Source organism: Aotus nancymaae, unplaced genomic scaffold (assembly GCF_030222135.1).
Source record: "Aotus nancymaae isolate 86718 unplaced genomic scaffold, 86718_ANA_hifiasm-v0.15.2.pri h1tg000003l, whole genome shotgun sequence".
NCBI lineage: Eukaryota > Metazoa > Chordata > Mammalia > Primates > Aotidae > Aotus > Aotus nancymaae.
Window position 1 is genome coordinate 76688256 of NW_026988414.1, and position 16830 is coordinate 76705085.

Below are 16830 nucleotides of genomic sequence, written 5' to 3' on the forward strand. Positions count from 1 at the left end.
GTCTCAAAAAAGAAAAAGAAAAACAGCTCTTTTTTTTTTTTTTTTTTTTTTAAGAGACAGTGTCTTGCTCTGCCATCTAGGCTGGAGGGCAGTGGCACCATCATGGCTCACTGCAGCCTCGAACTCCTGGGCTCAAGCAATCCTTCCACATCAGCCTCTCAAGTAGCTGGGTCTCCAGGCACCACCATGCCTGGCTAAATTTTTGTTTTTAGTAGAGTGGGGGTTGCCCAGTTTGAACCCGGGAGGTGGGTTCAACCCATGTTGTCCAGTTTGTACTTGAACTCTTGGGCTCAAGTCATCCTTGTGCCTCAGCCTCTCCTCAACCCCAGAACACTTTTTAAAAATACAGCGAGTTCTCACTTAATGTTAGGTTTTTGTAACTCATGACTTTAACTGAAATAATGTATAAAGAAAACCAATTTTACTATAAGCTAATTTTTTTTTTTTAAGAGACAGCATTTCACCACATTGCCCAGGCTGGTCTCAAGCACTCCGCCTGCCTTGGCCTCCTCAAGTGCTGGGATTACAAGCATAAGCCACCATGCCCACACTATAGGCTAATTAATATAAATAAGAGTTAAGTTCTTATGGCATATTTCTGGTCATTAAAATATCACCAAACTTTCAAATAAAGACCCAAAAAACTTCTAACATTAAACATCAGAATAAATGGAGCTATACATGCATTTAACAAAGAATGATAAAGACAAGCAGGTAATTACCCCACTTTTGGTGAATCAGTGAGTGACAGCTGGCATAATTATGGGTTAAATCAAGGAACAGGCCAGGCGCTATGGCTCACGCCTGTCATCTCAACACTTTGAGAGGCCAACGTGGGTGGATCACCTGAGATCAGGAGTTCAAGACCAACTTGGCCAACATGGTGAAACCCCGTCTCTACTAAAAATACAAAAATGAGCCGGGTGTGGTGGAGCATGCCTATAATCCCAGCTACTTGGGAGGCTGAAGCACAAGGATTGCTTGAACCCGGGAGGTGGAGGCTGCAGTGAGCTGAGATCACACCACTGCACTCCAGCCTGGGTGACAGAGCGAGACTCTGTTTCAAAAAAATAAATAAATAAAAATAATACATAATAGCCGGGCGCGGTGGCTCAAGCCTGTAATCCCAGCACTTTGGGAGGCCGAGGCGGGTGGATCACGAGGTTAAGAGATCAAGACCATCCTGGTCAACATGGTGAAACCCCGTCTCTACTAATACAAAAAATTAGCTGGGCATGGTGGCGCGTGCCTGTAATCCCAGCTACTCAGGAGGCTGAGGCAGGAGAATTGCCTGAACCCAGGAGTCGGAGGTTGCGGTGAGCCAAGATCGCGCCATTGCACTCCAGCCTGGGTAACGAGAGAAACTCCGTCTCAAAAAAAAAAATAATAATAATAATAAATTTAAAAAGATAAAATCAAGAAACAAATGTTTGCAAAGTAAACATTGTAAGAAGCACCTCCTATCACTATGGAGTTGAAGTTCAAAGAGAATCTCAGATCCGAGAGCTTGCTGAGAGCTTTCGTACTACAGTGTATACGGTTGAACATCTGGATGATCATCACATACTTCATGAATTTTTATTTATTTATTTACTTGTTTGTTTTTTATTTATTTATTTTTCCCTGAGGCAGAGTCTTGCTCTGTCACCCAGGCTGGAATGCAGTGGCATGATCTCGGCTCACTGCAACCTCCGCCTCCTGAGTTCAAGCAATTCTCCTGCCTCAGCCTCCGGAGTAGCTGGGATTACAGGTGCCGGCCACCATGCCTGGCTATTTTTTGCATTATTAGTAGAGATGGGGTTTCACTATGTTGGCCAGGCTGGTCTCAAACTCCTGAACTTGTGATCTGCCCACCTTGGCCTCCCAAAGTGCTGGGATTACAGGTGTGAGCCACTGCGCCCAGCCAGATTTTTATTTTAAAATAATATGTATTTATTCATTCATTCATTTTCCAACCTGCTTATTCCAGTTCAGGGTGGCAGGTGGCCAGAATCTATCCTGACCCCTCAGGGTGCAAGGTGGGAACCCACCCTGGACAGAACACCATCTCATCACAGCGTGTGTGCACTTCCGCCCCCGCCACACGCACACCCATACTCATCCTGAGACAACGTTGACACACCAATTCACCTCATGTGCACATCTCTGAGACATGTGAGGAAGCCAGAGTATATGGAGAAAACCCAGGCAGATACAGAAGAATGTGCAAACTCCATACAGACAGTGGCACCAGGCGGGAATCCATTTTTTTCTCAACATTTTAATGAAACAAAATTGAACAACATTGAACAGAATTACATTACTTGAGGATCTGCTGTAATTATACTCATAGAAAGTTGCCAAACAAATACAGAGAGGTCCTTTGTACCCTCCACCCAGCTTCGTCCAATGGTCACATTTTACATAGCGGCAGCACACCTTTTAAATGTGAGTTTGGTACTTGGAACCATCTAGAAGATTTGGTGGTTCAGACCTTGCCATTGCAAATCTGCTCCATCCAATCAACAAAGAAAGCCCGGTCTTCCCCTCCTCCAGGACTTTGTTCACTCATTGGTACTGCCCAGAAAGTAGTTTACTGCCCAGAGACTCAGGCTGGCATAAGCCAAAATGGAATTTGCTGGAAAGATAGTTCTGGCTGCACCAGAATTTGCGAGAGGCTGGGGAGTAGAGCAGGGGGCAGAACAAGGACTGGGCATCCAGCACGTCTTGACCAGGTGCCCAGGATGCTCACAGTAGGGAATGAATGCCCACTCCGTATTTTGTTTCTTCCCCCATCCTTTACTACCTCTTTATGAAGCATTTCCACATCACCCTAGCCAGAAATGGCTTTATCCTTCTCTAGCCCACCCCTACAGCCTTTCCCAGCTGCAATTTCTTAGGGCCAAGCTCTTGGTCTTTGTATAGTTCGTAATATTATAGTCCGTAAGTGTAATTTCTTGGGGCCAAGGTTTTGGTCCATAATATTTACTGAAAGTGAGAAAGCAACAAGACTGTGAATGAATAAATGCTGCCACAGTGGGCAGTTAATTTTTTTAAACCAAATCCTTTGACATTCACACATAAAACAGAATGAGGATAAAACTGCTCTTTTTTGGTTTATTTTTTACTCCTCTTCTTAATGTGAGTGTTAAAGCAGTCAGTAAGTGAAATTAGGCTTTTGAAATCACTGACAAAGCTTTTAAGGAGCCCATGAACTTGCAAATAACAGCTACAGAAGGTTTTAATCAGCATCGTGTGAAACAAAAGTCACTTGACCTCCAGGTGCCCTTCTTTAAAAAGTGAGATAATGAGACTGGCCACCTGCCTTGCTCACCAAGGTACTGTGTTCATTAATGAGACAGGTGGTGGCAAGGTGCTGGCACCCCTTTGGAAGAGAGAAGGAAAAAGCTCTCCAAATACAAACCGTCATAATGATGGTTCTAGCCAAAGATCCTATTACATCTAGACTCCCTCTAGTGACCAATTTAGTGCACTGTATATAATGCATTTTGAATTAATTGGTTTCTACAGCTTCTTAGAAGCCTGGGAGTTGCGGATCGGCTGTGGTTTTTACCTTTGCTAAGACGAGGTGAATGTATTCTCCCCTCAGTGGAAGACAATGAATAGTTGCCCTCATCATCTCTTCAATGCAAACTCTCTCCACCTTTACATTGGTGCTTGGCTTGCCTCAACACTTTTTCATTTGGAAACCAGTGCTTTCAGCGCTGCTGAGTAGTTTGGGGAACATCACCATCGCCATCTTCAGATTGCCAAAGGGCAGTTAAATGGAAACAAGAGTTGATGCATTCTGTTTGGTCCCAGAAAGCAAAGCCAGGACAGGTGAGCACAGGTTTCAGCTCAACATAAAAGAAAACGTCTTCATAGACAGCCCATCACACAATGGAACAGGCATCTTGTGGAGGGGGCAGAAGAGACACTCTCACCAGAGACAGAACCTGTGTAGGTCAGGTTGATTTGTAGACACCTGAATCTGAATCTACTCCGGCTAACTGTATGGCAACAGAAACAAGTTTATAATGATGATTTGGTGCTCAGCATCAATTTCATTCTCCTCGTGTGCCTTCCTCCACTGAGGAAGCTGGAAAGCTCAGATCTGTATTACCCTGTAGCAGGATTTGTGGTGTGATTTGGGCTCAGCTGATCAGATGGGCTTGCATGGAATGTGGAAGTGAGGAGGAGGCCATACTTCCGCTGGGTCTGCTGATTTTTCAGTGGCCCTTGAGAAATTCCAGTGTCCGGTCACTAGCTTTGTGTGTATTAAGGAGCAGGGCATGAGGCATGAACTAGAATAGTAATAGAATAGTAGAATGGCAGGCACGGAGTGATTCTTCAGCGAGCAGCAGCGGTTGTGGTATCTGATCATGGTGGTGTCCTGATTGTGACAATTTACCAAGCTGAGTCTCAACTGCTGTCTTCTCCATCACACTTTCTGCTAAGTTGCTTCCTTTCTTTTGGCCTTGTGAGAAACAAACTCATCCGTCCAAACCCAAAGAATGGACCCAGAGACCCGGAGATCAGTGAAAGTGAGACTTTTAATGACGGTCTTGCAAGATTGGGTGTCTGATGGGCAAGCACACCCAGCACAGTTTTAACCAGCAATTTATCCCCTAGTGAACAGGTCCCTCCCCGGTTCCTCATAGGCTGAGTACCATGGGGTCACAATCTTCCCAGATGTCACCTATTGGTCGTTGCATAGGAGCTTTAGATGTTTCCTTTAGGGGGAGTCTTGCTGCATTTTGTTGCAGCCCACTATGCATTGCAATCCTAGTTAGCTCAGGGGCTCTTTTAGTATTTGATTTGGCCAGGCGCGGTGGCTCACGCTTGTAATCCTGGCACTTTGGGAGGCCAAGGCAGGCAGATCACTTGAGGCCAGGAGTTCGAGAACAGCCTGGTCAACATGGTGAAACCCCGTCTCTACTAAAAATACAAAAAAAAAAAAAAAAAAAAAAAAATTAACCGATCTTGGGTGATGGGCACCTGTAATCCCAGCTACCTGGGAGGCTGAAGTAGGAGAATTGCTTGAATTCAGGAGACAGAGATTGTAGTGAGCCAAGATCATGCCATTGCAATCCAGCCTGGGCAACAAGAGCAAAGCTCTGCCTCAAAAAAAAACAACAACAGTATTTGACTTATGACCTAAGTAGCTGGGCAGGCAGTTAAGAACGGACAAAGCAAGCTATTTTGCAGACTAATAAACTTTCATTGTAGACTGAACTTCTTCTGTTTGGGTGAGGGTAACTAAGGCGGGGTGGGGGGCGGGGGGTGGTGCACAACAAGCAGGCGTCGGCTATCCGAGCAGGGGCCTAGAATATCCTGTTTCTTATGTGCTTTGTTAACCTAAGCCGATTTAAGGCATTTTGTCTTGGAAACAGACCACTGTATACATTATTTCTTTCAGGCTTCAGTTGCTTCATTTGACAAAAAGGGATCAGAACACTGTTGCATTCAAGAATTAGCTCCCAGCTTCCTCCCAGGGCTCACCCCTTACAGGGGAAGACATCCTGGGATTCAGAGACACTTTGCAAAGGTCTCTACCTATTCAGAGCAGCTATTTTTCCAAGTGGAGTCATACTTTCTAATAATCTCACAAACTCTACATGGCAGAGCCACATCTTATACAGGCATAGGTTCTAAAGTCAGCACTTGAAGCAAAAATCCTATTTAGTGGCTGGGCGCAGTGGCTCACACCTGTAATCCAAGCACTTTGGAGGCCAAGGCGGGCGGATCACCTGAGGTCAGGAGTTCAAGACCAGCCTGGCCAACATGGTGAAACCCCGTCTTTAAAAAAAATTTTAAAAAATTAAAAAAAAAAAATCCTATTTAATAAAAATGACCTTGAAAATCCTCTAGGTTCTCTATATATTGCATGACAAAGTTATCTTTGAATAAGATCAATATAGCCAGCTTTTCCTCCAGCATAGACAGATACCAGCTTCTTCATCTGAGTACCAGATACAGTGGTGGGCTTGTGTTTTGGGCTGTTTTGTATGAAAAACAGAAAACGTTCAATGCAGCTAGGTGTGGCGGCTCATGCCTGTAATCCCAGCACTCTGGGAGGCCGAGGCAGGCAGATCACTTGAGGTCAGGAGTTCAAGACCAGCCTGGGCAACATGAAAAACCCCCATCTCTACTAAAAATACAAAAAGTAGCCGGGTGTGGTAGCACACAACTGTAGTCCCAGCTACACGGGAAGCTGAGGAGGGAGGATCGCTTAAACTCGGGAGGTGGAGGTTGCAGTGAGCTGAGATCACACCATTGCACTCCAGCCTGAGTGGCTCATGCCTGTAATCCAGCATTTTGGGAGGCCAAGGCGGGAGGATCACTTGAGCCCAGGAGTTCAAGACGAGTCTGGGCAACATAGGGAGACCATGTCTCTACAAAAAAAATTTAAAACTCAGGTGTGGTGGCACATGCCTCCAGTTCCAGCTACTTGCAGGGCTGAGATGGGAGGATCACTTGAGACCATGTAGTCAAGGCTGTAGTCAGCTGTGACTGTGTCATTGCACTCTAGCCTCAGTGACAGCAAGACCCTGTCTCAAAAGAAAAAAAAATAGAGTCTCATGGATCTCGGCTTAAAACTCTGCTCTGATTGTAGGTTAAGAGTTGGCTCTGTTACTGAAAATAAAAAAGGAGGAACTAAGTAAAGGCAGATGCCTCCTGATATGATGTACCAAGAAGAACACAACATGGCTTATGTAGCCTACCTACCAACAATGCATAATTAAGTTTAATCACGAAGAAATAGCAGGGCCAGCCTAAATTAAAGGACATTCCACAAAACAATGGGCCAATACTCTTCAAAAATGTCAATACCATAAAAGAAAATGAAATACAAAGGAACCGTTCCAAATTAGAGAAGACTCAACAGAAATGACATCTAAATGCAATGCTTTATCCTGGACAGCATTTTAGAGAAGACTCAACAGAAATGACTCTAAATGCAATGCTTTATCCTGGACAGCATTTTAGATTGGAAAAGAGTCTCTAGAAAGGACAATATTGGGACAATTGACAAAATTTAAATATGAATTGTATTGTATTGATACAATTGATTTTATTGTATCAATTACATATCCTGAATTTGATCATTTTTAGTTGATACATGATAAAGTATTTAGGACTGAAGGTTCATAATCTCTAAAATTTACTCTGAAATGGTACAAAAAAATTAGAATAAGAAATAGCTAGGTGCAGTGGCATATACCTGTAGTCCCAGCTACTCTGGAGGCTGAGGTAGGAGGACTGATTGAGTCCAGGAGTTGGAGGCTATAGTGCACTCTGACCTTACTGTGAATACCTACTGCACTCCAGACTGGGCAACACAGTGAGACTGTGACTCAGAAAAAAAAAGAATAAGAAATAATAAGGATCTTATTTCTGCAATAGCAGAGAGGGAGAGACAGACAGACAAAGCAAATGTGGCAAAATGTTAACAGTAAATAAATCAATCTAGTTAAAGTATATATAAAGTATCTTGCAATTCTTCTATATTCTTAATTTTTTTTTTCAAATAAAATATTTAATTTAAAAAGTAGCGATGGGCTGGGTGCGGTGGCTCATGCCCAGCACTTTGGGATGCTGAGGTAGGCAGACAGCTTGAGCACGGAAGTCGAGACCAGCCTGGGCAACATAGGAAAACCCTGTCTCTACAAAAAGTACCAAAATTATCTGGGTGTGGTGGTGTGTGCCTGTGGTCCCAGCTACTCAGGGGCTGAGGTGGAAGAATCACTTGAGCCCAGGAGATGGAAGCTGCAGTGAGTTGAGATCACTCCACTGCACTCCAACCTGGGTAACAGAGTGAGACTCTGTCTCAAAAAAAAAAAAAAGTAGAGATGAACCAAGACACTGATCTAAAGGGGTGCTAAAATCTCACTGCAAACGTAACTTGAAAAAAAATGAATAGGCCGGGCGTAGTGGCTCACGCCTGTAATCCAAGCACTTTGGAGGCCAAGGCGGGCGGATCACCTGAGGTCGGGAGTTCAAGACCAGCCTGACCAACATGGTGAAACCCCGTCTTTATAAAAAAAAAAAAAAAAGGAATAATCCATATTCAAACACTGACACAATTTACATAAGAAAACATACCTTAAGCTTCCATTTGCATAACATTCAAAATAAAGTGTAGGGGATGAGGAAATGGAAGCTTAGGAGGAAAACAGCTGCGGTCATAAAAGGGAAACGTCAAGGATCGTTGGAAATGTACATCTTGACCATAGTGGTGGTCACACAAAGCCACACGTGAACTAAATGCACACGTGCATGCGTGCACACACACACACCCTACAAAGGAGTACATGTAGAACTGGCTAAATCTGAGTAAGGTAGAATGATTGTATCAATGTCAATTTCCTCATTTTTATATTGTACTATGCTACATGTGGGAAGGCTAGGTGAAAAGTATCTTTATTATTTAGTACAACCACATGTAAATCTACAATTGTCACAAAATAAAAAGGTTTAACAATAGATCAATTTTATGATATTTGAATTAAACCTCAATAAAACTGTTAAAGCTGACTGAGATAGTGCATACCTGTAGTCCCAGCTACTCGGGAGGCTGAGGTGGGAGAATCCCTTGAGCTCAGGAGTTTGAGATCAGCCTAGGCAAAGTAACCAGACCTCTGTCTTAAAATAAATAAAACTTTCAAAAGTAAATAAAACTGTTAAAAAAAAAAAAAAGTAATGAGTCCAGCCAGAAGGGAACATATCATGATTGTTCCAAGTTAGTTCTTCTCAGTGGAAGCAGGACACTGAGAAAATGGGTGTTTTTGGTTGTCACCATCATGGGGCACTTTTGGCATTTAATTAGTTTGCCTGCATTCCACAGTACAGAATTACACAACAAAGAATCAAACAAGACCCACACTGTCAGATATTCAAGTACGTTAAACATGCACAGAAACATAAAAACAATAACAATGAATTTTTTAAAAATTATCTGAGCCTAGAGTTTAACCCCATTTACAAGTAAAAACAAAAGTAATTTGTGTATGGTTTTAATATATATGCAATTTTTTTTTTTTTTTTGAGATGGAGTCTCACTCTGTCACCCAGGCTGGAGCACAGTGATGCAATCTCAGCCCACTGCAACCTCTGCCTCCCAGATTCAAGCGATTCTCCTGCCTCAGCCTCCTGAGTAGCTGGGACTACAGGTGCACCCCACCAAGCCTGGCTAATTTTTTTTTTTTATTTTTAGTAGAGATGTGGTTTCACCATGTTGCCCAGGATGGTCTCAATCTTCTGACCTCATGATCCACCTGCCTCGGCCTCCTAAAGTGCTGGGATTACAGGCGTGAGCCACCACACCCGGCCTATATAGAGAATTTTCTAGGAATAAAACTATTGTGTAAAACTTTTTTTGTTTTGAACTTTACCAAGAGTTATTTACCATTTCGGAAAATCTCAATAGTGGCAACACTTCCAATATTTGAATCACTAACACATTTTCATTAGTCTTTAGAGGAGTCCATTCATGATATATATGTACATTTTATACATAGGTGCATTTGCCATATATGCATTCATAATACATATTTATGCATGATATGTATGTATATATTGAATCCTTATTTTGCAATGTCAGACATAAATAAAAAGTGCTGGGCCGGTGCAGTGGCTCACGCCTGTAATCCCAGCTACATGGGAGGCTCAGGCGGGTGGATCACCTGAGGTCAGTACCAGCCTGGGCAACATGGTGAAACCCCGTCTCTACTAAAAATACAAAATTAGCCAGGCGTGGCGGCTCACGCCTGTAATCCCAGCTACATGGGAGGCTGAGGCAGAAGAACTGCTTGAACCTGGGAGGCAGGAGTTACAGTGAGTTGAGATTGTACCACTGCACTCCATCCAGCCTGGGCAACAAAAGCAAAACTCTGCCTAAAAAAAAAAAAAAAAAAAGTGTTGTCCATATTCAGCTGAATATTACCTTTTTTTGAGACAGGGTCTCATTCTGTCACTCAGGTTGGAGAGCAGTGGCACAATCATAGCTCACTGTAATCTTGAATTTCTGAGCTCAAGTGATCCTCCTGCCTCTGTCTCACAATAGCTGGTACTACAAGCATGCAGCACTACGGCTGGCTAACTCTTCTAAATTTTTGTAGAGACAGGGTCTCACTATGTTGCTCAGGTTGGTGTCAAACTCCTAGCATCAAGCAATCCTGCTGCTTTGGCCTCCCAAAGCGCTGGGATTACAAGCCTGAGCGACCAACTGTGCCTGGCCCAGTCGAATGTTATACGTCCTGTAAAACCAAACTCATTCCTTATAAGTAGATGAAAGCATCTGACGACTCAATTTTGTCATCTAATATAGACATCCCTGTGCATCTACGTATTGTAATACATATTATTTTCTAATAAATTACTGTCCTATTTTTCTCCTTTATATTAGTTAGGTCCTTAAGTAGATTATTTTATTGTTCACAGTGCATGTAGATTACCTGTGAATTTCATGCTGAGATTGCAAAGGAGATGTTACAAAATATAGCAAGGTGAATAAAGGAAATACACTGGAATTTGGGTTGACAGGGCTTGGGTCAATGATTAAAAGGAGAGGGTAAAGGAGTCAGGTATAATGTGTTGATTTCTGGCTTAGGCAACCAGGTAGATGCCACCATTCGCTGATACAGGCAATACAAAAGGAACAGTGGGTTTAAAGAGGGAAAGGATGAGTTAAGTTTTGGTGATTTTTAGTTTGAAGTGGCCATGGGATGTGGAGGCATCCAAAGCGTACTAGGATATACACCTCTGGGTTCAGGAGACAGTCTCAGGTTACAGGCAGACTGGGAAGCATCAACGTATTAACTAATAAAATAACAAGTTAAAGGAAGGGTGGGATGGGCCAGGGAAAATTGAGGGAGGGAGGAGGTACAAGGCCAGAGCTCTGGGGCACATTTAATGTTCAATACATTATTTTTTGTGACCGGGTCCCGCTGTGTTGCCGAGGTTGGAGTGCAGTGGTGCCGTCATGGCTCGCCACAGCCTCAGCATCCTGGGCCCAAGTGAGCCTCCCATCCTAGCCTCCTGAGTAGCTGAGACTACAGGTGCATGCCACTATGCCCAGCTAATTTTTAAATTATTTTTGTAGAGATGGGGGTCTCACTATGTTGCCCTGTTTGGTCTCGAACTTTTCAGCTCAAGCCATCCTCTCACTTTGGCCTCCTAAAGTGCTGGAATTACAGACATGAGCTACTGTGCCCGTCCAGTGCCCAGTACATTCACAAGCTGGGCAGAGGAAGACGCCTGCAGAGGAGCCTGAGATCAAGCACCCTTAGGAGAAGAAAAAAAGCAGAGTCTGAGGTCACACAAGCTGATAGAAGAGTATTTTTCAACGAGGGGAAAGAACTAGTCAAGATCGAGGTATGTGAGATCAGCAAGTGGAGTCATGGCTGACCTTGGCTGAAGGCATTTCTGGGAGTGGAAACCAGACTGGAAGAAGATAAGGAGTGGAGGGGAGGGCGAATATGAGCAATTCTTTCCGTTAAGTCGCTGCCCACAGGAGATAATGCTGGGTAGATGGAGCACACAGGGCCGGAGGAGCTGAGGCGGAGGATGGAGAGGCTTAAGTATGTTACCTGCGGCAGAGATGGAAGCTACAGGAGTTTATGAAAAAATTCATTCATTCAACAGTTTGCTGAGCGCCTCCCACGCACCGGATCAGCGTGGCCGCCCCAGCTGAGAACAGGCGTGTGGGCCGCCCACGTCTGACAAGTTAACGTAAGGCTTTACCGTTAGGGGAAAGTGGTTCTCCTTCAGCTTTTTCTCCTAGGAGTTCCCATTCCGACCCTGACTCCGAAAGACACCTTGCGGGACCGCGCACACAGCTGGAACTCAAGACCCCAATACAAACCTTCAGGCCACAACTAAGTAACGGATCGCTGTCGAGGCCAAACTAGCCACTCCAACACCGCCGCTGGAGCCTCCTCAGCGCTCCGCCCCCGCTCGCGAGAAAAGCGGCGAGGGCGCGAGACATCGCCCTCTGGTCAGCTCCGCCCCTTCTCTTTCTTTGTTTTCCTGCCGAAGATCTCGCGGGAGTTAGGCGACAAATCCCGCAAGCGCAGACCCGGGGCTGGCTCTGCGGCTCTCGCGATATTTGAGCGAGACTACTTCCTTCCTTCCTCCCTTGCCAGTCCGCCTGTCTTCCTCCCCCTTCTTCCCTGCCCGGCCTCCCCCCTCCTTCCCCCGCCGGCCCCCTCCCCGCAGGGATAATATGGTCTCCGGCGATGGACGCCCCAAAAGCAGGTCAGTTTCGGGCCTCCGAGCTGGGTCTGGCAGCTGGAAACGCGCGCTGCCTAGGCGCCGTGTTCCTTGCTTTTCTTGCCTGGAGTCGCTCGGCAGGCGCCCAGGCCCTCGGGGCTCGGGTTGTGCTCCCCTCGGGGCCTGCCTGCTGGGCCGCCCTTTGAGACCAGGCCGCGGAAGGTGGGACTCCCGGTCCCCACCCTCCCGCGCGACCCCCGCAGGCCGGGCCGCCCCACCGCTGGTCTTCACCCGCACCCTTCTCTCTCTGGTGGCCGCTGCCTGCTGCCAGCGCCTTCCTGGCCCCCGTCAGCAACACCAGGGGCAGGGAGAGGCCCACCATCTTCCTCCGCCCGCCCCCCATTGGTGAGCGATGAGGGCGGGGGCCTGCGTCTCCGTACTCGGGGCTCACGCAGCTGGATGTCGATTCCACAGCTCGGCCTCAGGCCCCTCTGTCTCTGTGTCTCTGGAAGCCGAATGAGGGGCAGTTAAGGTTGAACACTGGTCAGTCAGTTCCCCGACCATTTATTGCAGCGCTGTCTCCTCCCACCGTCCACCTCCCTCTACAAAAAAAGAGAAAAAAATACTGTTCATTCTGAAAATGGGTTGTGCTTATGTTTTCTCTTTTTGGATGAAAGCCTTAACAATGTTGAGGGTCCTGCCCACCCACCGCTATGAGTCTGCACAAAAGATCTGAAGGTTCTTTTCAACCTCAAGGCTGCCTCCCCGCCACTGCCCCCTAGAATGTTGGGAGCTGAGGCACATTCAAATGAGACCCCTGCATCTTTGACTTTGTAGTTCAGCTTCAATTCGTGCAAAACCAGAAGGACTTATATCTTTCGGGGAGAATATGCTAATTTTCTAGATATTCTGTTACTTTAATTTTTTGTACTAAACTGAGAAGTTTTTTGTTTATTGAATGCTTCGTAGAAATCCATCTTTTGGTTTTTTTAATCAGTCTCTCTAATGCTGATTTTGGAGTTCCCAAATTCCTGTCTCTGCAGTTTTCAAGACATGTTTTTTCCAAAACGTCCCCGTAGATTATTTAAATCGTTTTTAGTGTCTCTTTCCAGGTATTGTGTGTTAAAACATTTCTGGAGTGAATTATCTTACTAGTTTTTATTCGACACATTATGGTTTAGAGATATGCTGTCCAGTGTGGTGGATACTAGCCCTGTGTAACTGTAATAAAAATTAAATAAATTAAAAACTCAGTTCCTCAGGCACCGTAGCCACCTTTCGGGTGCTCAATAGCCACGTGTCACTAATGGCTACTTTACTGGACAGCTCAAACATAGAACATTTGTACCATTGCAGAAAATTTTATTAGACAAAGCTAGTTTCCAGGTATTTTCATTCCAGGTATTGTTGCTGTGTTTAATTAAAATATTTTTTTTTCCAGGATACACCTTTGAGTACCTTATTGAAACATTAAATGACAGTTCGCATAAGAAGTTCTTCAATGTATCTAAACTTGGAGGCACCAAGTATGGTAATGTTGCTTTACATTTTCTTGAGTTTGTTTAGTCTCTAGTAATTAAAATGCATTTGTCAAACTGAGCTGGAGAAATTTTAAATTTATTTCTACTGTGTTGTAACCGGTTCACCTCCACATACCTATACCATTTTAAAAACTCCTCTTGGGAAAACTTTTGTTCAGGGAAGATGTACCTTAACTTCTTATTTTAAAATCGAGTTAATTTTTTTTTTTTTTTTTTTTTTTTTTTTTTTTGAGACGGAGTTTCGCTCTTGATACCCAGGCTGGAGTGCAATGGCGCGATCTCGGCTCACCGCAACCTCCGCCTCCTGGGTTCAGGCAATTCTCCTGCCTCAGCCTCCTGAGTAGCTGGGATTACAGGCATGCGCCACCGTGCCCAGCTAATTTTTTGTATTAGTAGAGACGGGGTTTCACCATGTTGACCAGGATGGTCTCGATCTCTTGACCTCGTGATCCACCCGCCTCGGCCTCCCAAAGTGCTGGGATTACAGGCTTGAGCCACCGCGCCCGGCCTAAAATCGAGTTAATTAAGCACTAATTTTTTTCCTCAAACCAGTAATGCAGTTTTTAAATTTTTTTTTCTTATTTTTGTGGAGACTGGGGTCTTGCTATGTTACCCAGGCTAGTTTCAAACCCCTGGGCTCATATTATCCTCCTACCTCTGCCTCCCTAAGTGTTGGGATTATACATGTAAGCTCCTGTGCCTGGCCTAATGTGATTTTTAGAAGAACCTGACTGACTGATGATATGCTACACCAATTAAATGTATATTTTGCTTTCTCTTTTCTTTTCTTTCTTTCTTTCTTTTTTCTTTTTTTTTTTTTTTGAGACAAAGTCTTGCACTATTGCCCAGGCTGGAGTGCAGTGTCATGATCATAGCTCATACAGCCTTGAACTCCTGGGCTAAAGCAGTCCTTGCCTCAGCCTCCCAAGTAACTAGGCCTACAGGTGCATGCCAACACACTTGACTAATTTTTATATTTTTTGTAAAGATGGGTTCTTGCTGTGTTGCCCAGGTCTCAAACTCCTGACCTCAAGCGATCCTTCTGCCTCAACCTCTCAAAGTGTTGGGATTACAGGCATGAGCCACTGTGCCTGGCTTATTTTACTTTCTCAAATGAACAGTGCGCACATCTATTCTTTTGGCTATCTGTTGAATAGGAATCACCAACAGGACCCACTGACTGAGTTGTTCTGCAGCGTTGGGCATTGTTTGGGCCAACCTGCACACCTACAGTTTTGGCAGACATTCTCATTCACCTGATCGGGGTCAAACCTTTCCCTGTGGTCTCAGAAGAGTGAATGTGGCTGACCTGCAGGGCATTGGATGGAAGTTTTTACTTTACTGACAGTTGAGTAACTTTCTCAATTAGGCCAATAGTTTAGAAGACCGATTATTGTTAGTGAACTTTTCTGTGACAATGACATGAAAAGATAAATTGAATGCCACATCTATTGTAGTCAGTTTGGAAGGAGCTTTAACCTTGTTTATTCTTGTATTATTTACTTAAGATTGTTCTTGTGGGCCGGGCGCAGTGGCTCACGCCTGTAATCCCAGCACATTGGGAGGCCGAGGCGGGTGGATCACAAAGTCAAGAGATCGAGACCATCCTGGCCAACATGGTGAAACCCCGTCTCTACTAAAAATACAAAAATTAGCCGGGTGTTTGGCATGCGCCTGTAGTCCCAGCTACTTGGGAGGTTGAGGCGGAAGAATCGCTTGAACCTAGGAGGCGGAGGTTGCAGTTAGCGGAGACTGCGCCACTGGGCTCCAGCCTGGTAAGACTCCGTTTCAAAAAAAAAAGATCGTTCTTGTGATTTTTCTGTAGATTTTGAGGAATTTAAATATTCTTGACTGCTATGTGTGATATTTTTTGTGTATTGTGAAATACAGATATTTTAGAGTATCTTAGAGAATCCCCATTTTGGAATTAGGTTGTCATTAAGAAATAGCTTGCCAGAATGAGAACAATATCCTTTACCTTCAATGTTTAGCTGCAGTAATTTGTATTGATATATTTGTTAAAAGAGGTTGGTCATTTTCTTAATGATGTGTTTCTTTCACATTAATCTTATCCCTTCACTGATGATGAGTTTGCATTAATTTTGAAAACAGCTAGATTGATAGTTTACAAGAATAGTCTTTTTATTTCCCTTTTACTTCTCCAAAATAATCTAGTGATCCTGGCTTGTAAGTTTTTTAACTCAAATTCCATAGCTTAATAAATTAAAGGAGCACATATGATGTTTTGAAGATTGAGTGTAAATACTTTGTGTATAATCTGTAGAAATGTGCTTATTTGAAGATGACCTATATTTTTCAGATTTAGGGAATCAGTAGGAAACTATCAAAAACAACTGTAAAATGCATTACAAGGGAATGATTGATATAATATGGAAGTTAAATTTTCTCTGAGAAATAAGCTGTCATAGGCATTTGTGCATAACTTTACAGAGTACGTCTGTACTTAACATTATTCCAGAATTACCAGTTTTTATAGCCATGATAAATGTAATAGAATACCTGCGAATATAAATAATTTCAAAACAGAAAGTTGATTTTTATTTATGTGCGATCAGTACCTGGTTTTTATTTTATTTTATTTTAGTTATTTTTTTGAGACAGGATCTAGCTCTCTCACCCAGGCTGGAGTGCAGTGGTGTGATCTCAGCTTACTGCAACCTCCGCCTCCTGTGTTCAAGCGATTCTCGTGCCTCAGCCTCCCAAGTAGCTGGGACTACAGGTGTGCATCACCGGCCCAGCTAGTTGTAGAGAAGGGGTTTTACCATGTTGGCCAGGCTGGTTTCAAACTCCTGACCTCAAGTGATCCCACCCACCTCAGCCTCCCAAAGTGCTGGGATTATAGGAGTGAGCCACTGCGCCTGGCCCCTCTTGGTTTTTTAATAGAGTGATTATTATGAGAGGTAATTAAGTAATAATTACTTAAGTAATTTCCTAGTAATTAGGAAGGAGTAAAATTTGAAGAATTGACTTTGAAAGAAAGGAACAACTTAGGTAGAAAGTATTTTGCTTGTTTAGCCTTAGAACAAAAAATACTTACTGCATTTTTGAAGGGATCAGATTGAATTGCCTCCTAGAA

At 44.0% G+C, this 16830-nt stretch overlaps 1 protein-coding gene across 1 annotated transcript in view; it reads left to right on the forward strand.

The window, feature by feature from the left end:
- Nucleotides 1-12203: 12203 nt before the first annotated feature.
- IREB2 (iron responsive element binding protein 2) overlaps nt 12204-16830 on the forward strand; it is a 63861-nt gene continuing 59234 nt past the window's right edge. Inside the window, exons 1-2 of the mRNA XM_012457724.2 lie at nt 12204-12237; nt 13634-13723. Coding sequence (XP_012313147.2) covers nt 12219-12237; nt 13634-13723 — 109 coding nt within the window. The 5' untranslated portion in view covers nt 12204-12218. The remainder of the gene's footprint in view (nt 12238-13633; nt 13724-16830) is intronic.